Source organism: Colletotrichum siamense (genome assembly GCF_013390195.1).
Source record: "Colletotrichum siamense strain Cg363 chromosome Unknown KSG_Cg363_contig01, whole genome shotgun sequence".
NCBI classification, from domain to species: domain Eukaryota; kingdom Fungi; phylum Ascomycota; class Sordariomycetes; order Glomerellales; family Glomerellaceae; genus Colletotrichum; species Colletotrichum siamense.
Genome location: NW_023501014.1, coordinates 1,515,350 through 1,541,087, shown reverse-complemented (window position 1 = coordinate 1,541,087; position 25,738 = coordinate 1,515,350). Strand labels below are relative to the sequence as shown.

At 35.7% G+C, this 25,738-nt stretch overlaps 3 protein-coding genes across 3 annotated transcripts; all 3 read right to left on the bottom strand.

Moving 5' to 3' along the window:
• Positions 1-15,993: 15,993 nt before the first annotated feature.
• Positions 15,994-21,230, bottom strand: chc1 (putative clathrin heavy chain; the record flags this gene model as incomplete). Its single annotated transcript, XM_036632231.1, has 4 exons — positions 15,994-16,350; positions 16,401-20,633; positions 20,698-21,069; positions 21,144-21,230. The coding sequence occupies 4 exons, from the start codon at positions 21,228-21,230 to the stop codon at positions 15,994-15,996; spliced, it is 5,049 nt and encodes a 1,682-aa protein (XP_036502244.1).
• Positions 21,231-22,478: 1,248 nt separating this feature from the next.
• CGCS363_v000381 (uncharacterized protein) lies at positions 22,479-23,684 on the bottom strand (the record flags this gene model as incomplete). The annotated part of the gene is made up of 4 exons (XM_036632230.1): positions 22,479-22,585; positions 22,649-23,358; positions 23,413-23,465; positions 23,529-23,684. 4 exons carry the CDS (start codon positions 23,682-23,684, stop codon positions 22,479-22,481), a joined length of 1,026 nt encoding a protein of 341 aa, XP_036500958.1.
• Positions 23,685-24,267: 583 nt separating this feature from the next.
• Positions 24,268-25,129, bottom strand: CGCS363_v000380 (Protein FMP32; the record flags this gene model as incomplete). Its single annotated transcript, XM_036632229.1, has 2 exons — positions 24,268-24,697; positions 24,756-25,129. 2 exons carry the CDS (start codon positions 25,127-25,129, stop codon positions 24,268-24,270), a joined length of 804 nt encoding a protein of 267 aa, XP_036502242.1.
• Positions 25,130-25,738: the final 609 nt, after the last annotated feature.

The following is a 25,738-nucleotide window of genomic DNA, read 5'->3' as shown; positions in this document are numbered from 1 at the left end:
TTTTTTAACTTATAGATAGTTCTAAGTATTTAAATTAAAGAAAAAAGTAGTTATTTAGCTATAAAGCTAGTTTTTAAAGAAGATTATAGTAATAAATAATATTATTTATTTCTCTAAAGTTATTATAAATAATAATATAGCTTTTTTTAAAGTAATAGAACTTTTTACTTAAGAATAAGGTTTCTATTTAAAAATAATAGCTTCTTACTCTTATTAATAGAATAAAGAAGTAAAAAGCTTTAGTAAAGCTATATAGTAAAAAGTATAAGTAATATATATAGAAACTAGCTTTCTTAAGTTTTTTTAGTTTTAGTTAATAAAAACTTTTATAGAAATTAGAAATCTATTATTTAATAATAAGAGTAATATTAATCTTTATAAGAAACTAATAAATACTTTTAATATATCTCTTACTATAAGAAAACTATATATATATTATCTCTATTACTAAAACTACTAAACTTATATTTATATTTACTTAAATAGCTATTTATATATAAAGGAGTAGAAAATAAAGTTTAAAGCTAAACTTAGAAGATTTATAAAATATAATAATCTCTATAGTAATATCTTCTATATTCTTATTAAAAAAACTAATAATATTTAGTAAATAAGAGATATAGTATTTAAAGAAAATAAAGGAGAACTTTCTCTAATTAAATTTAATAATTTATAGCTAAGAGAAGAGGTTAAATTAAAGATTTATAAGTATAGTAATAAATTACTAATAGTAATATATAAAACTAAGTTTTAGCTTTATACTATAGATATTAAGTCTTATTATTATTATTATTCTACTAAATAAGATTAATAATAAAAAGAATTAAGTAATTTATACTTAAAAAAAGCTTAAAATTTAGAAAGTAATAATAAATAAGAATAAGAAAATAAGCTTTTTTAAGAATAAAAAGAAGTTAGTAGTAAGAGAGATAGTTTATTAACTTTAGATTTAAAACTATACTTACTAATATTAGATATTAATACTATAAATATATAAGTATAATTAATACTAAAAGAAGTTTCTTCTTTATAATAATATTCTCTTATTACTTTTTTAAAGTAATATTCTCTTATTACTCCTTTAAAATAAAAATCTTTAGTTATTCTTTAAAGATAATAATTACTAACTAATACTTTATAATAGTAAAGTTCTCTTAATATTTCACTTTAAACTCCTCTCTTAATATAAAAAAAACTAAGGGGAAAACTAAAAAGTAGTAATAAAGGTTCTATTTTTATAAAATTACTAAGAATAACTACTTCTTCTTTTAGTTAAATAACTTAGATATTTAGAACTTAAGTATTATATAATATAAAGAAGTTTAATAAGGAATTTAATAAAATAGAAGTTATAAAAATTAACTTAATTAATAATAAAATAAACTAAGAATTAGTTATTTTTACTTTTTTAGTATTTAACTTATTATAAGCTTTTAGTTTGAAGATTTACTTATTTATAACTTTTAAGAAATAAGAAGTAATAGAAGAGAGACCTCTAAAGTTAGCTATTTTTAATATTATAAAAACTTAAGTTAATAGCTTATAAGAGATAGATTATTAATAATTTAAAAAGTTTTTAGATAGTTTTAAATATCTCCTAAGTAAATAGATATATAATAAGAAGGTTATTATAGATAGAAAACTTAATAGAGTTAGAGTAAGATAAATTATCTATAGTAATTTTTAAGATAAAAATAATAAAATAGTTTATATTATTATTATTAATCTTATTACTCTATAAGTTTTTTTACTAATTATAGTATTTAAAGATCTAAAACTTTACTAAGTTAATATAGTTATAACTTTCTTAAATACTTTTATAGGAAATTAAGATATTTTTATTACTTAATTTTATAGGTTTAATAATAGATCTAGCTAGTTCTATAAATTAAAAAGAGCTCTCTATAAATTAAGAGAATCTCTTCTTCTCTAATATAAATAAACTATTACTATCCTTAAATAATTAAAGTTCTATTTATTACTAAAAAAACTTTATATTCTTATTAATAAGGATAATATTATAATATTACTTTATATTAATAATATATTTATTATAATACTTAATATTAAGTAAGTTAATAACTTTAAAAATAACTTATATAACTTCTTTTAGATTAAGGATTTAAGTGAAGTATAATAATTCTTTAAGTTTAAGATTATTTACTATTATAAAATAAAATAACTTTAGATCTTATAAACTAAATATATTAATAATATACTAATAGAGAAGAATATTACTAAATATAATTAAGTCCTTTACTACTTTAGTAATATTTAGCTACTAAAGATTATAAAATAATATAAAATACTTATTAAGATATATAAATATTAAAGTAATTTAAATAAGTTATAATAGATTATAAATAGTATATAACTAAATATTATAATATTTATAAATAGGACTATTAGAGATTAATAATATACTTCTAAAAAGTATAATAAACTACTAAAATTAATATAGAGATATCTTTATAGCTTATAATAATTAGTATTCTATTTTAGTAGTTTAAAATACTCTATTAATAACTTAAAATTATTAATATTCTATAACGCTAGCTAATCTAATTATAAAAAAATAGGTAAGTTAATAGCTAGTTAGATAGTTATATATAGAGGAGTACTAATTACTTAGAAATTAATACTATAATTATTTATAGCTATATTAACTTATAAAGCTAAGTAAATAAATTTAATACTTAGAGGGAAAGTTTTACTATATATTATAGATCTTTTTAAAAAAATAAATATCTCTATTTAATTACTCCTCTAAGTATATATAGATTCTATAAATACTTTTAATAATTATCTATTAAGTAAATAGTTACTTAAACTATATTATATTAAAATTAAGTATTATTAGATTATTAATAATATTAGTAATAAGGATTTTAAGATTAACTATATCTTAACTTATAAGATAGTTACTAATAACTTTACTAAACTACTAATAGTAGAGAAATATTATAACTTTATTAGAATATTAAGTTTATCTAAACTACTTATAACTAATAATAAATCTTAATTTAAAGATAATATCTTAAGACTTAATCTTAATTAAGTCCCTTCTATTTATTTATTTCTTTTATATATAATAACTTTATTCTCTTATATTTTACTAACTAATTAACTTTTATAGTTAAACTTTATATTATTTTAATTACTTTAATTTACTTTATTTAATAGTTAAATTACTAATTATAAAAGTTTTTTATATAAGAAGTTATTTAATAATAAAAGCTTAAAAAGTAATTAAAAACTATAACTTTATTAAGTTTTAAGTTTATTACTAAATTAGATATCTTAGTTAATATTTCTCTAAGTTATAACTATATTAAGTTTAATTAGTAAAAATTAATTAACTTTAAACTTAAATAAAATTAATATAAATTTAAAGTTTAAAAAAGTAAAAGATTAATTAACTAAGTTTTAAAAATATTATAAAAAGATTAATTTTTAAAGTAATATTAATTAAGAACTATTATATTTAATACTTAACTTAATATAATTAGTAAATTAAAGGAGAAGTATTATAAAACTAATTAATAACCTAAAAATTACTATTTTTAGAAAAAAAGAGTTACTTAGAATATAAAATCTAAAATTAAACTAAAGAGGATAATTTTTAAACTTATCTAAATTAAAAGTTAACTCTATAAAGAAGTTTTAAATAGTAAACTTCTAAGTTATTAGTTTAAAAACTTAATTTAAGTTAAAAATAGAAAATAATACTAACTATACTAAGTAGCTATCTAATTATCTTTATAGAGATAATCTAAATAATAATTATAATATTAATTAGCTATATAAAAACTAAAAAGAGTTAAGAAGTATTTTAGAGTTAAGATAGAATAATAATAATAATATAGAAAAGTAAGAATAATATATAGAAATAAGAATAATATAAAACTACTATATAATTAATTAAATTACTATTTTAGGATAGGAATAGCTTTACTTAAAGTATTAAAGGTATTAGTTAAAAGAGAGGTATAAGATAGTAGTTAGCTAAACTTAGGCCTAAAGCTTAAATCTTAGCCTAAATCCTACTTTTACGTAAGGGATTAGCTATACTACTTTATAGCTAGCTACGCTTAGCGCTTATAATATTATAACCTATAAATAAGGATAATAGCTAAATAACTTACTTAGGCGTTAAGCAGCTAGGATAGGATATTTATATTATAGGATTATAGGAATAATAGGGACTTACTTAGTATAGAAGAATTATAATATAAGTTATATAATAATAAGATAAGACTGAGTAAATAGTATAGATTACTAAGCGCTTAGTAAGGATTACTAAACGCTTATTAGTAATTACTAAGCGCTTATTAATACTTAGTTAGGAATTAGTAGCTAGATAAAAGAACTATTTAAGACTTATATATAGTATAACCTTAAACTTAGCTTATAGTTAGATTTCTATAGCTCTTTAGTAATTAACTTAATATTTATTTTTAGGATACTTTTAGCTTACTTTTACTATAAATTATTTATTAAGCTTAAAATTAATTATTTTAATTTCTAAAGACTTAATCTACTATAGTTTATAACTTTTAATATAGATTATAACTTAGTATACTATTAGAATATATTAATTCCTAGCTTTTATTAATAGATTTTACTATTAGATAGCTAACTATAATACTTTAATTACTCCTATTTAGTAAGTTAACTATTAATACTTACTAAATAGTATAAATAAGATATCCTCTTATACTTCTACTAAATCCCCTACTTTAGGATCCTTATTTTCTTTATATAATTAGCTTTAGAGCTTAGTATAAGAACTTACTAATATTAAGGATTATAATATATTAAACCTTAAGTATAACTTTAATAGAGAAAGTTTCTTTACTAAAGAAAGATATAAATAACTCTAATATATTATTTAGAAATAAGAAACTAAGATTAAAAAAATATAGATTTTTATTAATAAAAATAAGTAAGCTATAAATAGCTTAAATAAATAACTTTAGAATGCTAGAAAAGTTTATAAGAAACTAGAAAAAAGTATTTATAGAAATATTAACTTTAAAAAGATTTAGAAACTCTAAAGAGAACTTAATATTTTTTAAACTACTATTAATATTATTACTACTTCTATTAGAGGATACTAAAAACTTAAGCTTAACGCTTTTATTATTTATAATAGTACTTCTAGATAACTTAAATTATACTTAATTTAGATTAAAACTTATTATAATTTCTATTATAGTAACTTTATTAATTAAATAGAGAAGGTTATTTATATAGCTATTTATTTTTATAGATAAACTTTTAAATAGTTTAAATTTATCTAAGAAGAATTCCTTAAGTATAAAACTTTAGATAAATACTCTATAGAAATATATAATATCTATAGTAGTTTTTAAGGATTTAAGGATACTTTATAATCCTTTTTCTAAGATTTAGATAAGAAATACTAAACTAAATATAACTTCACTTAGTTATAATAAATTAAGTTAGCTAAAAAGTATACTACTACTTTTAGATAACTTAGCGTTTAATTAAACCTTACTAAAGAAACTAAGATCTTTATATTTTACTAAGGACTTAAGGATAATATTAAAGATAAAATTATTAAGCTAAATAAACCTAAAGATTTCCTCTAGTATATTAGTATAGCTATTAAGATTAATAATTAACTTTTTAAATAAAGAAAAGAAAAAAGTAAAAAATAATAAAGAGCTAACTTTAGATATAAGTATTAATAGTAGCTTTAATATAAGTTTAATAACTAATAGAATAATAATAAACTATATAATAATTAGAATAACACTTAATAAAGTACTATTTATAGATAATATAATAGATTTATAGATCTTAGTATAATAATTAAACTTAATAATAAGAAACCTTAGAACTTAAAATACTATAACTATAATAGATAAAGATATATTACTAGAGATTATAAGTAACTTAAGAAGTTTCTTTAGAAATTAGTAGTTAAGTAACCTTAATAAGTTAATATAATTATAAAAGCTTTATATATATTTTAGTTATAGACTAAATATTATAATAATAAATATTAAATCTACTTTAAAGATAAAGAAATATTAGAATACTACCTAAAGAATAATAACTTTAAATAATTTAGATATAATATAACTATCCTAGATATTTACTTTAGAACTCTAGCTATAATATATTCCTATAATAATAGAATTACTAAGAAACTAGTTAAACTACTTAATAAAATACTATAAATTTAATAACTAAAGCTAGTTACTTTATATAAAACTTCTTAATAACTTTACTATAAGGAATAATAAATCTAAAAAGAAATAGAAATAATCTAATAAGAGGATACTAAATAGATATAACTATATTAATAAAAAGAATTAGAAAAAGAACTAAAATATTAATATAATCTATTAATAGAATAATAACTCCTTAATATAACTAATAACTAAACTTTTAGGGAAAGTAAAAGTTTACTTTATAACTTAGATAAACTTTATAATATTACTTAATAATATATTTAAGTAAAGATTACTTATAATTTTACTTTTAATATAGATAACTCTAGCTTTAGAGAAAAATCTAATAACTAAGAAGATAAAATTAAGTAACTCTTAAAGTACTAAGAAATTAATATACTCTAAGATAAATAATAGCGTTATTTCTATAGTACTTTAGTAAATTAATAAGATTAAAATTATACTTTTTAGCTATATATAAAAGATTATCCTACTTTATAAAGTAATTATTAATAATATTAAACCCTTTTTTAGTTTTAATACTTTTATAATAAGTATAAAGAATATATAGGAGATAAATATAACTACTAATTCTATTTTAGAAAACTTAATAATAAACTTATTAAAAATATCTATACTATATATATTATAATTAGTTAAACTATAATAGCTTTTAATAGAAGGATTACTACTTTTTAATTAAGCTTATAGTTCCCTATAAAATATTAATATAATAATAATATAAAATAAGATAAATATTAGTATAATAAATACTAAGTTTACTATTAAAATAAAGCTTATATATAGAGAATTATAAAAAATAAACTAAAACCTCTATAAGTTAAAATCTATAAAAATAGCTTTACTAAAGTAATATAAAAAAAAAAAATTATTTATTTAAAATAATTAAAGTAATTAAAAAACTAAACTTACTTACTAATAATAGATTATAATAAGTAATAAAGAAAAAATCTATTTATTAGATATTATAAAGATATAAAAAGAACTTAAAACTTAAAATTACTATTAATAAATAAATAATATTTATATTAATTAATAGTAAAGCTAAAATAAATTTTATTACCCTCTAAGCTATTAATAAACTAGAAGTATAATAGGGAGGAAAAGAATAACTATACTTCTTATATATAGTAGAAAGAGAAAAATTTAAGTATAAAGGAAGTACTATTTATAATAAAATTATACCCTTTAAAATAAGTTACTTAGATTAAAAAAAAAGAATTTAATTTAATATTACTAATATAGAGATATATAATATAGTACTAAGATTATTTTAGCTATAAATAAATAACTTATAGATAAACTAAAGTAAAAGCTAATTTTAATAGGATTATAATAGTTTAGTTATTAAGTAATTTTATAGAAAATAGGTTTTAAATAAACTAATATAGTAAGAAATAGTAAAATAGTATATTTATTACTTTAAAATAAAAAAAGCTATATTATAATAATTAATAATAGAGGATTTTAAGAATAATCTACTTCTATTTATTTTAAAAGAATATAGAGTTTATAAGAAATTTTTTATAGCTAAGTTAGAAACTAAATTACCTAAATATATAAACTTTAACTATAAAATCCCTTTTAAAAAAGGAAAAAAACTATAATTTAATAAAATCTATAGCTTTAATCTAATAAAAATAGAAACTTTAGATAAATACTTTAAAGAAAATCTTAAGAAAGGATATATTAAATTTTTAATATTATTAATAAGAAGTTTAATTCTATTTATACTAAAGAAAAATAGAAAATTATAATTATATATTAACTATTATATACTTAATAAGATAATAATTAAAAATTACTACTTACTACTACTTATTAATAAAATAAAGAAACTTCTTTATAGAGCTAACTAGTTTATAGCTTTTAACTTTAAAAAAACTTATAACCTAATTAAAATAAAATAAAGAGAAGAATAGAAAACTACTTTTAAAACCTAAAAAGGATATTTTAAATATCTTATTATACTTTTTAGTTTTATTAATACCTCTATAATATTCTAAAATATAATTAATTTAGTTTTATATAAATATATTAATATCTATATAGTTATCTACTTAGATAATATCTTTATATTTTTATTAATACTTAAGTAATATAAAGAAGATATTTATTATATTTTATAAGCTTTTTAAAAAGTTAAGCTTCTTATTAAACCTAAGAAAAGTAAATTTTATACTTAGAAAGTAGAATACTTTAGATTTATTATTACTTCTAGAGAAATTTAAATATTAGAAAATAAAATTAAAGCTATTAAAGAATAGCTAATACTTAAGAACTTTAAAAAAGTCTAAAGATTTTTAAGTTTTATTAACTTCTACTAAAAATTTATTAAGAACTATAGTAAGATTAATATAGCTTTTATTAACCTTAGTTATAAAGATACCTCTTTTATATAGAAAGAACTATAATAAATAGCTTTTTAGAAAATTAAGGATTTTATTAATAATAAACTAGTTTTAATAATATTAAACCTTATTAAGTAATTTAAAGTAGAACTAAACTTTTTAAACTATACCTTTAAAGCGTAATTATTATAATAAAACTTAAAAAGAAAGCTATATTTATATACCTTTTTTTCTTAAAAACTTTATAGACTTAAACTTAATTATTAAATCTATAATAAAGAACTTATAGTAATAATTAAAGCTTTTAAAAAATAAAGACCTAAACTTTTAGAAATAATTTATAAAGTATTTATATATTTAGACTATAAGAACCTTTTATATTTTACTACTTCTAAAGTATTAAATAAATAATAAGTTAGATAGTTAGAATTCTTTTCTAAGTTTAATTTCTAAATTATTTATTAAAAAGGATTAGATAATAGTAGAGCTAACGTTTTTAGCTAATAACTAAACTATAATATCTTAATACCTAAAAAAACTTAAGTAATTCTTAAAAGGAATAATAATAGAGACTTAATACTAATAACTAAACTCTTAATAATAGCTAGATAATTTAGTATTAGCTTACTTAATAAACTAAATAATAAAGTAATTATAGAGTTTTATACTTACTTTATATATAATTACTAAAGAATTATAAAAACTTAGAAATAATTATAATAATAATATAGAGAAAAAGTTATTAGAAAATATATAGTAAAAATAATTAAAAACTATAAAGTATACTTAAAAAGTAAACTTACTTAATATTAACTTTATAATATATTATAACCTTTATTTATACTATAAACTACTTAGTAATTTATATTACTTAACTTTATTATTAAACTACTAAAGTTTTAAGAACCTCTTATAGAAGTATAATATAATAATATTCTTATTATTATAGATTAATTTATAAAATATATTTATTTTATCTTATATAAACAAGTAAGTAATACTAAAGAATATACCTATATATTTCTTAAATATATTATTACTAACTATAAAACACTTAAAGAAATTATATTAAATAGAGATAAGATCTTTACCTCTAACTTTTAGAAATTAATTATATTATACTTTAATATTAAATAATTAATATCTACTATATTCTACTTATAGACTAATAGATAAATAGAATAAATTAACTAAATCTTTAAAACTTATCTCTATACTTATATTAATTATAATTAAAATAACTAAGTAGTACTATTATTAGTAATATAGTTTATATATAATAGTATAATAAGAGAAAATATTAAGGAATCCTCTTTTTATTTTAACTATAGATTTAAACCTACTACTTATAGAGAACCTTAAATAAGACTAGCTATAATAAAAGCTATTACCTTAATATAATAAATTAAAGATATCTAAGAAAATATATATAAAGAACTTAAATTTATATACTAATAAATAACTTAATTTAGTAATAAATAAAGGATTAAAAGACTAACCTTAAAAGTAAAAGATAGTACCTATTTTATATAGTAAAATATTAAAATAAAATAACTAAGTAATAAACTTAACTTTAAAAAACTTAAATTTTTTAAAATCTTATAAGTTATTTTACTAGTTAACTATAAGCTTTAACTCCTAAATATTATAAAGTATTACTTAATATTTTATATCTTACTACTTAAACTAACTTTATAAAGATTATAAATAAGTAATATTATTATTATAGAGAATAATAAGCTAAAATATAAAGTTAAATATATTATTAACTATTTTAAAGAGCTTAAAAAACACTAATATCTTATTAAATAGAAAAGATATAGATATAAAGATAACACTTAAGAACTTATAAAGAACTTTACTAATATAACTAATAAACTTATTATCTATTAGTAATAATACTAAGAATAAGAAACTATATTAATACTAATAATACCTCTTAGTTAAATAAATACTAATAACTACTTATAGATTAGATATCTATATAGATATATTAAACTATTAGTAGAAGTAGATAGATTATAATAAAGAAAACTATTTATTTAACTAAAAATACTAAAATATAACTAAAACTCCCTTAATAAGAAATTTAAAGTATTAAGATTTTAATTAAGAATAAAATCTAAATTTAGTATTTTAAAGCTATTTATAGATTAAACTTCTAATATAGAAGACTTTATAGAAGGAACTTTAGACGTTTTACTTTCTTTTATAACTACTAATATCTCTTTATAACCCTTCTTAAAGATTATTCTCTTTACTTTATAAATATAATCTAACTTTATAAATACTTTATTTACTTTAGTTTATACTTTTTATAACGCTTTTATTCTCTTTTAAAATAACTCCTTAGTTTCCTCTTCTTTATTATTTAAATAATAAAACTCTACTATTAACTACTTTATTATAACTAGTTAGCTAGAAAAGAAAAAACCTAAAATAAGTACTACTTTATACTAATAAATTATATTATTAGAAGTATTATAGGAATAATAAGTACTACTAATAGTAATATATTCCTTATAAACTAATAACTTTAGTAGTATTTTATAATAAAGCCTCTTTAAATAATAGTAATAATAAAGTATAATTTTAAAACTATTCTTAGTAATATTAAGAGAATAATAGTAATAATAAAGTATAGAAATTATAAGATTTTTAATAATATAACCTAATATAATATTAATACTATAAGTAAATTAGGAAGTATAATTAATAGATCTCTAACTTAAGACTAATAACTTATTTATATTAAGTCTTAAGGATAAGATTTTTAGAGAGAGGACCTAATATTATAACTTATAAATAAGGATAATAGCTAAATAACCTATTTAGGCGTTAAGTAACTAAAATAGAATATTTATACTATAAGATTATAAAAATAATAAGAACTTATTTAGTATAGAAGAACTATAATATAAGTTATATAATAATAAGATAAAACTAAATAAATAATATAAATTACTAAATACTTAATAAGGACTACTAAGCACTTATTAGTAATTACTAAGTACTTACTAATACTTAGTTAGGAATTAATAACTAAATAAAAGAACTATTTAAGACTTATATATAGTATAACTTTAAGCTTAATTTATAGTTAGACTTCTATAGCTCTTTAGTAATTAACTTAGTATTTATCCTTAAGATACTCTTAGCTTACTTTTACTATAAATTATTTATTAAACTTAAAACTAATTACTTTAGTCTCTAAAGACCTAATCTACTATAGCTTATAACCTTTAACCTAAACTATAACCTAATATACTATTAGAACGTATTAATCCCTAGCTTCTATTAGTAGACCTTACTGTTAGATAGCTGACTGTAACACGTAGCTAGATTAATTAAGCTACTTCACGCATAATATGAGTTGTGGTTGTGACTACTAGGTATAGTTAGTTCTCAATAGGTGGCAACGTAATAGCTAGTTACTACTCACCTTTAATGAAATCTTCCACTTGGTAAAGTGCAGATGACTGGAATCCCTGGTGATATTCCAGTCGTGCCTAAGGATATAGGCAACAAGGACTTCGTGGAGTCTGCAGCACTAAATAAGGCTCACTTGCGAGGAAAGAAATGTGTTCAAATCTACTGTGAGAGTGAACATTTCAAAAATCAAAATTAAAGCGCAGTCGTTTTTCTACGAGATCATTCAGCTGTACATGATATTGCAGACAGTTGTATCTGACACCAAGTGACGCGACACAGATGGCTAGTCTGCAGGAGCAGAAACCAGCTAGTCCAGGAAGTTAAAGAGACATGCGGCTCTTGATTAAGCTTTTAGATTCAATCTAGATGACACTCAGTTCATCGCAACTCACGGAGCAGCTAGTTTCGCAGCCTCACTGGCGAACTCAAACCTGATTCAAGCGCCGTGGCCTTTGCACTTGCTCTCTTCAGCTCACTTCAGCAATCTTCGCCGCGCCTTTCGATGTCTATAAGACAGCTTGGTTGGCTTCTTCAGCAACAACCAAATTTCATCAAATTCCTTTCTTCATCGCCATATCAGAGTCAAAGCCAGTCTCCCACTCACGATGCGTTTCGCTTCTTTTTATGCTGTCATCGCAGCTTGCATGGTCTCGATGACTGTGGCTACGCCTACTCCTGCGGGCAGTGATCCACCGCCCAAGTGCCCAGTCAGTATCTGATTACCATATCAACGATGTAGCCGCTAACAGAACAATAGCCCGGCTTTCACTGTTTAGAGCCTGGTCCTGAGGGCACTTGCACCGACTGCCGACCAGGTTAATATAGCGTTCGGAGCAGTATTCAGGACAATGTCGATAAAGTTTAGCATAGACTTCGCTATTGGAAAGAAATTCGAGCATTCATCCTAAAGCCAGCTGAGATACAAGTATTGGATTGTAATCTCATGTCTGTCTTGTTTATCCTTTGTGCTGGAGTAAAATAAGTGATCACGTCTGACCATCTTAGCTTGAATCCAGCGTGCGAGCAGTCGAAGAACTCAAACTCGAGACAGACAGTTTGCAAGATATACCTACTACACCATGTACGTAGAAGATTTGTACAATTATGTCAGGTTGATACTGTGACAATTGGCACCTGCGAATCAAGTTTGTATGGGATAAGGATTTTTATGGTTTGCAATCATTCTCGAATTTGCCAGGTATTCATTCGGAATTCATCAAGCTGCCTGACTCCAAGGAATTATAAGGTGTTCAAAGAGACGGATCTGGAGAAAGGAGTTTAGTCGGTAAATTTGTTAGAGGGAACGGCCGCGGATACTACGGAACGGAGGACGGGAGAGCCCAAGTTCGCTGAGTCTCGCAGTGTTTATATTACCGATGTTAGGCTCGAACCACTCATGGTGAATAAAAAGTACGCATTATTTAGGGTATGCGGGCAAAAATCGTTGCAGAGCGCAAGAAAATGCCAAAAACGGACAGAGTGGGTGCTTCCAGTGCGAGGGCAGATGTTTTGTTCCCCACAGTTGACGGCACAAAGGCTGCCATATAGCTGATGGATGTATGCTCTCTCAGGTGAAGACTTGAATCCTCAACCGGTCATTCTTGTTGAGAGAGAGTCAACGCGGTCAACTTGCCAGGTTTTAAAGTAGACCAACATTGGAGTCCGAAATACTGTGCTGGTCCAGCACTCATGTCTATCCTGGTAATAGACAGACCGTCATCTATAAATATTAATAGTGTCTATTGATCGGACTTGTTGATTGAAATATGCAATTCTCATCGATATCGGGGTGCCTCTTGATAGTCAACACCGCCGAACAGTCGTCCGGCAACCTAGACATCATCTGGTTAATTCTACTTCTCAGTTATTCATTGTAAGCTATGCAATTTCTAGGTATGCATCAGTACATAGTAGGAATAATCACAGGAGAGACTAGTCGGCGGACGAAATAGAGAAACAAAAGATGCCATTAACGAGCGGTGAGTCTGCTCCGACCAGCCGGCTTCCTTAAACGCAGTCTGGCAAAGCTCTCGATATCTACTGGAAGACACTGGGAACAATCAGTATTATCCAATGGGTAACATTCTCATCAGAGAAAACACATTCAGAAGTCAAAGCTGGCCTTCATATTATAATGTATGAAGGAACGCGTTAGATCAGGCTGCACTATTAGCGCATGGCACTGAGCCCGCCTCTGCAAGTTGCCATCCAATCGTACACGTATAAATGTGTATGAATTGAATGAATCAAATATGGAAGCAGAATAAATTCGATGCGAATATCGTTGTTTTCAGGTTTGATTGAGTGGCTGAGATCCAAATTCGTGCTAGCATGTATGACACTAGGGACCGTCACATCACTTCTTAATCAGCCGAAGACATCCAAGCAATACCCAAGTCAATTACATAATTATATTCCCTGCCGTCCTCAGTTGAATCTTTCTGAATAGTCCAAGAGGTAAACAGGCTGAGGTCTGACGTCTCGTCTTTGCCAATGATTTCCTGCCGAGAACACTGAGAAGGAAAACTCGTGATCATCGAAAAAGACAACCCTTGTTTTCATTCACAAGACACCGACCGCCCATTGGTTGGGGTAAAAGTCTCAACTATCCAGCACAAGCATTGCCTTTTAACTCGTGCCCTCTGGCCAGACGTCAGGGTCTTTCATGCTATAAATTGTACACCATTTCCTTACTATTCAAGCACACTGGAAGCAACACGATGGCGAGGCTTTTCCAAAGTATTAGCTGCCTTCTCTATCTAACACAACGTCTTCATGACTCCAGCCCCATTCTACACAAGAGCCCAACAAACGAGCAGCCCGTTTCTACTCACTCCCAAATGGCCATGAATAATCTCAGAACCGACCAGAATGGACGGCAGAACCGTCAGAACACCCTGGATCGCCTTCTCAATCTTGTCGAATCCTAACATCCGCAGTTGGCGCCAGCAATAATTTAGAAATGGCCACTCCATGATTGGGAGTAAGCGATTGTCTTGAGGAAAGAACGTGGCCTCTCGACTTTCAGGCAGAATTTATACTCGCCACAAAGTAACAATTCCGCTGCCTCCGCAAGAAGATCTGCAAAAAGAGAGCCTAAGCCTAGCAAAACCCCGCTCCTATGACCAGTTGACACAAACGAGACTGCTTCGCTGGCCTGATAAACTTCGAGCGGCACCTAGCCTTGTGTATGAATGATCCCAGAGGTACTCTTCGTTGACAGCCAAGACGAATGAGGAGTTCCTGATGGTGTGTATGGACGAGAGCCCATCTAGCGCTAGGAGAGTAGTCTGTCGCAAAAACAAAAAAAGGATCTTATAACCTTAGTTTACTCAGAGCCCGTGATTCAAGGGGTATTCCGGAATAATAACAATTAATGAAGAAAACCATCAACGGACCAGGATGAGTAAAACGGGAGCCATCGTCGAGATAATAGTAGGGGGAACGGCGGTGACAGGGCGGGCCCTTAATTGGAGATAGCCAAAGGAACGATATCTCGAAGCTAGTATTACTCTAAGCCACTATCGATGATTAGGATCAGCCCAGCACATGCCATGCACTTATTGTATCACGCAATGGGGAACATCATATCATAAGAAAACCAACATCAATAGACTATCATACAGTTTTGGGCGCGAGCTCTTTCTCCAGGCTCGCACTACCTCTGAATCGATAATGGTGAGTCTAGGTCGTGTGTGCAAATAACAAAATTTGCACCCCTCAATTTGCCCCGCGTAAAAGTCATCCGCCTGCCTGAAAAGCTCATCCGTCCAGAGAGCAAAGAAGATACGATTACAGGGAACCCTCGGTTAACACAACGCCTCCACCCGCGTTCATAGAATTTTTGACACTGGGTACATTGGCCCGAGTGTGTGATAACCCCTACTGCCCATGAGATTAGGCATCGGCATGTTGGAGACTGGTCGCTGCAGCGTGTACTGCTGCTGCTGAGGTACATATGTCCAAGTCGTAGCGGGCACTCTCATCTAGAATCCAAAGCCGGTGGGCTGGGGAGCGAATCCGTTCGTTTGGCCATATGGCGCGGGAGAGCCACCGCCCATGCCGCCGGGGCCGGCAGTGATCATGAGGCGGTTGCCGCCGAGGATAGGGGTGTTGTCCTCGTCCTTCTCCTTTTCCTTCTCCTTGCTCTTGCGGGCCTCGTTGTCGGCCTTGAGGGTCGCAAGCTCCTTCGTCTGCTGGCACAGCATGTTGATCATGTAGGGCATAGCGAAGTCGGTAAGACCGTGACGCCAAGAGATCTCCAGTACCAAATCGGGACGGATGAGGTCGTAGCAAGCATAGAGCATGCCGACGTAGCACTCACGGCTGCCAATGTCGACGAACTGATATCATGGTTAGCGCTGGGTAATTTGCACGGGACAGAAATACTTACGTAGCGGAGCAAGTCCTCCACAACATCGTTCTTGCCAGAGATGGCGGAAGTCTCGATGGCATCCTTGAAGAGCTTGTCCTGCTTAGAGAGAGCGATGGACTTCTCCCAACGCTTGTTCTTGCGGTAGATGCTGGCGGCGATCTGGCGGAAGAAGATGAGGTCGTGCTTCTCAAGACGGGCGGCGAGCTCAACGGGATCGTAGTTGTCGTAGTTCTCGACTGAGTCGCGCAGCGTCTTGTAGTCCTCTTCCTCGATCAACAGGTCGTTGATGGCGTTGTTCACCGTGCGCTTGTTTTGAGACTGGACGTTAACCAAGAAAGGCTTGATGAGCGGCAAGTTGTCGCTCTTCTCGAACATCTTAACCACACGGTTGACGTCGATACGGGGAGTAAGAGCCTGGAGAAGGTCCGTGAGCAGGGACGGGTGCTGCTCGAGGTAGAAGTTGATGGCGCGGTAGTAAATCTCCAGGTTGGCGACCTTGACAACGATCTCCTTGAATTGCTGGTGCTCCCAAGAGTTCTCGGGGCGCTCAATAACGGCAAGGGCGGCGTTGTCAAACTCATCGTAGTGGTAGTAGCAGAAGACTAGCTCGGGCCAGAGGTTGGCTTCCTCGCAGGCACGAATAATCTTGGGCAGGTTCATTCTGCTCCAGAAGAGCTTGAGGTGCTCCATGAGACGCTCGGGGTGGTACTTGGACAGAGCAATGCCGAGCTCGGTGAACATACCCATGTGGGCACGCTCGAGACCCAGGCCCTGCTCCAAAAGGCCAATGAGCTCGTCGAAGTAGCCGTTGCGCTCGTACTGCTTAACGAGTGTCTGGAGCTGCTCAGCATCGACGATCAGGTTGAGACCGCAAATCTGGGCAAGACGGAACTCCTTCTTCTCAACGCAGGCCTCGTGAACCTGCTTCCAGACCTTAATGTTGTTGGCCTTGCGAGCGCACTCGACGGCAGCCTGGTACTCCTCAAGGTGAACGAGCGTCGTGGCCAGCTTAGCCCAGTTGGAGATGCTGGTGAAGAAGATCTTGGAAGCCTGGTAGAGACCCTCCTCGTAAGCCTTGTCTCCAGATTCCTCGATGTTGGCAACGTTTGTGCCGCGGAGGAAGTCTTCCAACTCGCCAAGCTCGTCCATGCGGGCATAGCAGAAGGCGAGAGCGGTGTCAATGGCGGGCTCGCGCAGGGTCTTTCTGGCCATGCGCAGGTACTTGACGAGATCCTCGTCCTTGCCGGCACGGACAGCAGTCTCGATGACCTCTTCGTAGTTCTTGGGGTCCTCGGCCTTAATGTACGATTCAATAGAGTCGCTCACGCGGAGACCGTCGAGCTGGGCCTTGGCAACCTTGCTCCAGACCTCGGGCAGGTCAACCTCCTCGGCGTAGGCTTGAGCGCGATCGATGCTGACGACATTCTCGACGAGGACGTTGACAGCAGCGGTCTTGTCGCCGGTCTTCTTAAAGATCTCGAAAGCCTCCTCGTGGAGGCCGACGTCGATACAGGCGGACGCGATGTCGGGCGCGCTAAAGTTGTCGAGGCGGTGGATGTAGTCCATAACCTTACCCTTATCCGCCTTGGCAGCCGTGAACAGCAGCAAGTTTTGGAGGTTCGCGTTGTCACTGAACGGCGATGGCTCAAGGACGATCTTCTCAAGAAGCTCAATAAGCTCAAGAGGAAGGTCGCAAGCAAGGAAGGCAGCGACAGCCTCAGACACCTTGGCAGGGTCGGTAGACTCGGGAACAGCAGTGGCGTTGACCTGGTCGATAACCGAGCGACGGTGAATGTTGTTCTCGCTGAGCACGAAAGTCCAGAGCTCGCGGTCGGCACGCTCGAGCAGGTAGCGGGCCTGGTTGCGGTACATGCCGTTCTCGTTGGTGATGTTGACGAGCTCAAGGTCGTTCTGGCCCTTGGAGTACGCGATGAAGGCCAAGTTGGGGTCACGCTTCTCGCAGTACTTACCAACGACCAGGGTATCATACTGGTCGTTCTCCTTCAGGAACTTCTCAGGGTTGTTGTTGGAGTCGATGTAAATCTTGGCGAGGGCGTTGTAAACAGCCTGTTGCTGGTTGCCGGCAGCAAGGGTGGCCTCGAGGAAAGGCAGAAGCAGCTTGAGGCGGTTGCGGGTCTCAACCTCAGACACGAGCTCGTCAATGGGGATCGAGGCAGGGTTAACGGTAGAGAGAAGGTTCTTGATGATGCTCTCATCACAGTCAACATCCAAGAGACCGCCAATGACGGCAGGGGTTCGGCTGGGGTTCACACGCTGAACGTAGGTCTCAATGGACTTGAACTGCTGCTGTTGGTAGAGGTACAGCACCAAGTCGTGGACGAAGTTGAAGCGATCGCACACAATGATGAGAGGAAGCTGCTCCTGAAGCTTGGCCTCCTTGAGGAAGTTCTTGACCTTCTCGGCGTTGTAGTAGTTGCTGTCGCGACAAATGCGCTCAACCTCGTTGAACTGACCCATCTTGGTGGCAGCCTCGATGTACTTGAAGTGAACATCGGGGTCCTCGGACAGGTTGACGATACTGCCCAGGTAGTAGAAAAGACCCTCGGCAGTCTTGTACTTCTCGAAAAGGTCGATCAGCTTGACAGGGCCAAGCAAGTCGGAGTACTTGGTGGCTACTTGGACGACAGACTGAAGGTTCTGGCGAATGTTGTGCTTCATCATAGCGTCCAAGCAGTCCAGAGACTGCTCAACGGACAGCTTGCCGAAGAAGCCAGTCAACCAATCCAGGTTGAAGTTGGGAGTAGCCGCAATGTTGACAACAACACGCTTGACGGCCGCGGGGTCCTCGTAGAGCTCCAGGGCCTTCTGAGCCAAGCCGGCCTGCTCGCAGAGGGTCGCAATCCTGGTCTTGTCGAAGTGAGAGAACATGTCGTTTCCAAGAATAGCGTCGGCAACCTGAGGGGCGTTCATAAGGTTCATCTCCAGCAGACGGGTCTGGAGGTGGCCCTGGTCGGGCCTGTTGTCCTTGAGGGCATCCAACAGGAAGGCAGTCGCCTGCTGAATCATGCCCTGGGACTGGAAAATATCGACAACCCTCTCGATGTCGACCAAGGAGCCGCCCTCGTTGTTCGCCAGGGCAGTGGCAAACTCGGCACCCTTCTCAGGGTTGACACGGACGATGTGTTGCAGAAGCTGCACGTAATCAGGCTGGTAACCGACCTGGGCAGTGTAAGGCAGGATCTTCTCGAATTGACCCGTCTCAGCAAAGCCAGCAACGACCTTGTGAGCGATATTAGCCTTGAGGTACATGGTGAGAGCCATGTTCAGGTCGTGAGGTCGCACGAGATCACCAAGTCTCTCAGAAGCCGTCAGCTTGCCCTCCTTTTGCCACTTCTCCAGCAAGTTAAGACGGTTCTGCGCGAGAACAGGCTGCGCGAGCTCGATGGACTCGTGCTCGTTGAGAGCGCCCTTGTCCAAGAGGAGACCGAAATACTGCAGAACGAACGACATCTGTCCCGGCTGTTGCGGCAGAGACTTGAAGCGCTCGATCGTCTCGGCGGTTCTAAGGAACTGGCGGGGAGAGTTGGCCGCAACCTTGGCAGCCTCCATGAACTGACCACTGTTGAACAGCTGCTCGAATTGGCGGGCGTACAAATTATCAGCACCGGGGAGGCCAGCTCGTGATGCCATCTTGATAGCCATATCGGTGTTGGCTGGGTTCTGGAGAAGGTAGGGGATGACATTGGCGTCGTCAATCGAGACGAAGAGCACTTGACCCTTGCGGTTGATGCCGACAATACCACGAGACTCGGTGTCGGGGCAGGTAGTGAAGATCGTGTCGCTGGAGATACGGTTCATGAAGATGCAGGCAGCGGTCTCGAGATCGTAAACGTGGATAAATCCGTACTTGGTGACCATAAAGATGACACCGTACTTTTGCGATACCTGCATGGCGACGGGGAAATCGCTGACGGCTTCGGGAGGGAAGAAGATGTCGACAGCCTTCTTTTGGAAAACGGGGTTCGATTCGGCGTGGTCGACCTCGACGATGTGCAGCTTAGCTCCGGTTGCTGTCCTTACCGCGAAGGTGAAAAGCTTGGTGTCAGCAGGAGCACCCTCCAGGCGGATGGTACCGAAAGCAGCAGCATGACCCTCGATGGCTTGACTGATACCGCGGTCCTTGGAGTACAGCTGCATGGCGCCAACAACGCGACCCTGCTGTTGGGAGATGCCGACAACAACCATCCACTTGCCCTCGGCGTTCGTTCGGTAGTTGATGATTTGGCAGCCCTGCAAACGCGATGATTAGCTTGTGTATTTGCGAAGAGGGGTTCAAAGAGTTCCGGAGACGCACGTTGAGGTTCGCGTTGCGCTTGAAAACCTCGACGGGCGAGGCTTGGGAAGCGTCGTAGACATCCCAGTGGTAGACTGCGGAATCTGTGACCAAGCCCAACGAGGTGTCGCTGATCCACTTCCAGTACTGGACATCCTCGTTCATGGTCGTTGACTTGAGCTTCTGCTTCTTCTCGAGGTCGAAGATCTGGAGTGTTCTTGATTGGGCCTTGAGAGCGATGACTTGCTTGGTCCAGTGCATGATGGCACTGTCGGCCTTGATAGGGCGTCGTGTCACATTGTTGCCGTTCTTGAGGTCGACGATGACGACTTCGGGCTGGGCAGCTTCGTTCTTCTTTTCACGAATACAAACGTAGGAATCTGACTCGAGTGTCTGAAGGGAACAGCATTAGCAAGAGTGATGCAATTGGAGATGCGGGTGAGGCGGGATGGGCGGAAGCGACGTACGCAGGAGTTGAAGCCGATCGACGCATCCTCAACGCCGGCCGTCTGGAGCTGGATCAGCTCCTGGAACTTGATGGGTAGAGGCGCCATGATGGCGGTATGTGTTGCAAGAATGCAAAATCGTGACGGCCGAGCTAGATGTCGTCTGCTCGCAGTGGTGGATTAGAGTGATAATCGGGGGTCGCGGGAATTGGAGACAGGCGACGTGGTGTCGTGTAGAAAGGAGAAGTGGGAAGGAGCTGGGGGGGTGGATAGCTTCCTTGCAGCCCGGAATGAATGCGCAAAAGGCAATTAATACAGGGAAACAAAGAGCGAAAACAGGAGGAGATGGGAAAGACGAGTGGTGATGCACCTCGCAGTGGTGACAAGCTGGAGGGCAAACGGTGATGGTTTGTTTGGGTGGTGGTGGTGGAGGAGGGAATGTGAAAGATGGATACGGGATACGTAGTGCGTGAGAGAACTTGGCCTTGGGTCACTGGGCTAGCCACGACAGGTGGAAGTTTGGAGATTATTTTGGGCAGGACGTAACCTGGCCTTGCCTGCTGGCTGGCATGGCGCTGGCCCGGCCGTCAGTTCCTCCCAGGTTTTGTGCTGTCCAGTCACCACTCGCTGTTGCGCACTGAGCCTGACTTCGCGACAGCCAATCGAATTTGCTGTTTGACGTTTGCTGTCCACTCTTTAATGCGGCCAGGTGCTGATGCTGCTCCTGTCGTTCCTTGCAGCCAATTGAGACCTTTGTGGCCCGTGCTTGCCTCTGCGGGATTGTCTCTGTCACGTGGCAATCATGATGAGGTGGCCGCTTTCACCAGGCAGCTTGTTTCCGGAATGATGTTTGGCCGCATGCGGGATGACATAAGCAGGCATGGACGTTTCTCCTGGATTGACAACGGACCCACGCCGGATCCCGCTTCAGGGACCCAACCGGGGCCGGCTGGATACTTCTCCAGAGCAATTTGCTTCGATGCTTGGTAGGCTTGAAATTGGATGGATCTTCTGGTTTAATATTCTGAGCTATACTGTTGAAAAGGGGAAGCAACACCGCTTTCGCCCTTTCGTATGTTCCCTCTTTCCAGGCCGAGACAAATGTATATGGCATGGTCCGAGAAAGGATCGAGCATCTGCCCGAACGATCCGAGGAAGCTCACTCCCAGTCTCTTTCTTCGGTGTCGTAATACATCGCATTGGCCAAGAAGCTCGTTGCCAAATATGATCAACCTTCGATCATGTCACAACTCAAGAAGGAGTACCTATCCTAGCCACCACAGACGACCATACATCTCCGTCCTCAGGCCCGAATGGCCACGTTATGACCCTCGTACCAAAAACAGGACAAACCTATCAGATGGTGAAGATCTGAGCCTTTCCCTCGGGAAGCGGGTCTCGGTAAGTGACGTAGTCAACGCCAGCGGGCATGTTGTGGATCTTCTTATTCACACCTTCCTGCGCTAAGGTATTGTTAGTAGACGGGACGATAACGAAGGCAAAATGGAGATGAAATGCTGACTTACCAGGGATGACTCGGTTGAGGCGTCGACCCGTGGCCATGGTCTTCATCATCTGGGCCTGGACATCTCTTGCGAAGAAGTTGTGATTCTTAACCATGAAGACGTAGTGGTCGACAACCTTTACCCATTCCTTGGGGTCCTTTCCACAGTGCTCGTCGAAAGCTACGGAGCAGGAGACAGACGACGACTGGGCTCCTACCATCCATCCGTGAAGGCAAGGCTTGACCGCGGCCTGAGCGAAGACGTTGACAAGGTCCTTATAGTAGTCGCGGGACGGAGCGTCGCGGACAAAATTGTAGAGCTGTCCAACATGAGCCGCTCTGAGGGCTCCACGGTTGGCAAGAAGCACCTGTCGGAGACGGAGGCAAATGGCGCGGTTGAAGCGCTCCATGCATTTAAGCTTCAAGTAGTCCGACTGACGGTAGGCGATGATGGAGTCGCGGATGATTGCATGGGTCGTGTGAATTAGCTCGTCGGGGTGCTGTGGGAACGTTCCGGTCATGAGGAAAGACATCATGAGGCCAAAGGCGCCAATCTCCTTCGGGGCGATGATGAACTTTCGCTCGACAGCCTCCTTCAAGCCGGCGTTAAAAGCAGTCGCAAAGTAGCCGAAGTTCTCCACCAAGATTGTGCGTGCAATGGAGAATTCGCAACTACTTTTGCCATCCCCGACCGAGATTGTCACGAGTTCAGGGTTGAACGGGAACCAGTGCCTCAATAATTCGTTAGTAGGTAATCGCGCTGACAGAATAGGATGTGATGCTCACTCGAGCCAGCGGTGGGAGCCAACATAATCCTCCTCATGATAGCCAGGAGCGGTCTGTGATGAAGATTAATCGTGAGATAGATTGCCAGAAGTCGAGGGAATCTTACTTGCCTTAACGTCGAAAACAGCCTCGGTAATGACAAAATCGTCCTTCTGAGCCTTCACCATTTGGAAGGAGGGTGGGTGCTTCGGACCGAGAGTGAGGCCGCCGACGGCGTCGGCAGGGTCGCTCATCCCCCAAGGGTCGCTCATCCCCCAAGGGTCACCAGACATCGTGCTTGCTCAGTGGTGTTGTTGAGTGAAGCTTGTGGTCGGGCGTGGAAGGTACGTGGAGGGTGGAAGGTATGTGCGAGAGACTGCACCTGAAGTTCGAAGAAAAGACGTCGGGGGAAAAGTCTGAGGTGAAGTGGGAGACAGATGCGGCTCGGGAGGAAGGAGCGCTCTACAGTCAAACCCGACGCCCTTTCCGTCCGAGGCAGGAAACAAAAGGTACCGTACCATTGTCGTTGTCTTTACGAGCACCTGTGCCCTCGCCCCTGATCCTCGTTTCCCTTAGCCAAATGAAGCTCAGCATTGGATTTTCCCATTCAGAGCTGGCGAACCGCGTTTGTCTTTTCTTGTTTAGATATCTCTTTCCTGTCTTTCGCAATATCTTCTTTAGATTCAGACCTGGTCTCGCGCAAAGTCAGAAGTCTATGCGATGCCCATAGGAAACACATACTGCTTTCCTTGACATAGGCGCTCTACCGCGGGAGGAACCCACATGAAATCAGCACCCTTTTCGAACCGATCAACAGCAATCCCGTCCGCATCGTCACATTGAAAAGCACCGCAACCACCAAAAATCCAAGACTTTTTACATGAGCAATCTCCAAGCACCGAGCAACAGCGCCGCGAAACCAGTGCAAACACCCATCAACCACTGCAGCGTCTGGAACTTGACCTGCTCCAGCTTCTCCCTCAGCGCCGCCACCTCTTGCTCGATCTTGGTCTCCGTCTCCTTGATCTTGAGTTCCTGCCCGACAGCCTCCTCACGGATGCGGCCCTTCTCCAGGTTGAGGTCGAGGCGGACGCTAGCCTGGGTGCGCCCGATCTCGTCGCGCAGGCGCGAGCTCAGCTTCGCGATATCGTTGGACAGGCGCTCATGCGATGCGCGGGTGGTGTTCGACTCGGTGCTATCAGCAGACAGGAGTTCGGAGCGCAGCTTGGCGAAGTCGACCTTCTGGGTGTAGGTGGCCTTGGCGGCGTCTTCGCGGAGGACCATCGTTCGGGTGAGGTTCTGTATACTTTTTGGCATGTTAGCTTTGACTGCCTCGAGATCAAGGGCGGGGAGTTATGTGTTACCTCTCCTGGATTACATCGTTGAGGACCTTCATCATGGCCTCGGCTTGCTCTTCCGTGAAACCATCGGACTTGAGCCGCTGCACAAACTTCAGGGTGTCGAAGTGGTGGTCACGTTGCCTCGCAGGTGTCGCATGGAAGGATCTCCTAAGAGCAGGGTTCTCGAGGATTGAGGGAGTGTTGCTGGCGGTGTTGCTGGAGCGGCATCGCGGGGATCGGGTTGCACCGTGAAGGGCATTCGGCTGGCTATGCAGCTGTCGGCGAGAGCTCGGATGGCATCCCGATCCCGAGAGGGGTCTCAGGGCCTGAGAAGCTGTCGCAGGACCAGTCCAGCTGAGTCTCGGGAGCAAAAATCTTGGAACGGCGTCAACCGCCATTGCTGCTGGTCTGGCCATCTTGGTTTATCCGTGGGTGTTGTGTTGTGACGAGAATCTGAGGGGGATGAGGGAGATTGAGACTCATCTAAGAGGGCAGGAAATGGAGATGGTCGCCGACAGCGAATGACGGCATGTCGTTACAGGCGACCCACTGCCTAACTGCACCTTGCCGAAGACCGGCCGCGGGTGTCAGCGACAGAAGGCGCAGGGGCCGATTGGACCCTTCCCGTTTGAAAGGGCAGGTGGTCCCGCCTGCCTGGGTCACTTGGGTCGGCGACGGTCGCCTTAGCACGTGTGCCTGAGGCAGCAATCCGAAAAAATCTCGTCGCGGCTACAAAAGTTGGTCCGCGCTGCGCAACCTTTGCTTGTTTTCTTCTTCTCTTTTTCATATTATTGAACAACGCAAAAAATCACATTCATGTTCTCGTGATTCTTTCTGGTGAGAGGTTCGCTTGTACGAGCCCAGGACCACTGGATACGGAGATCGAAATGGAGAAGGAATCGAACAATCTTGGGTGCGGTGCTCCTATGCCTTCGGGCAAGTGAGGAGGAGCGCAATGATTGAACGTACAAATTTTCGACCATGCGTAGTATTTTGTGTGCGCGTGG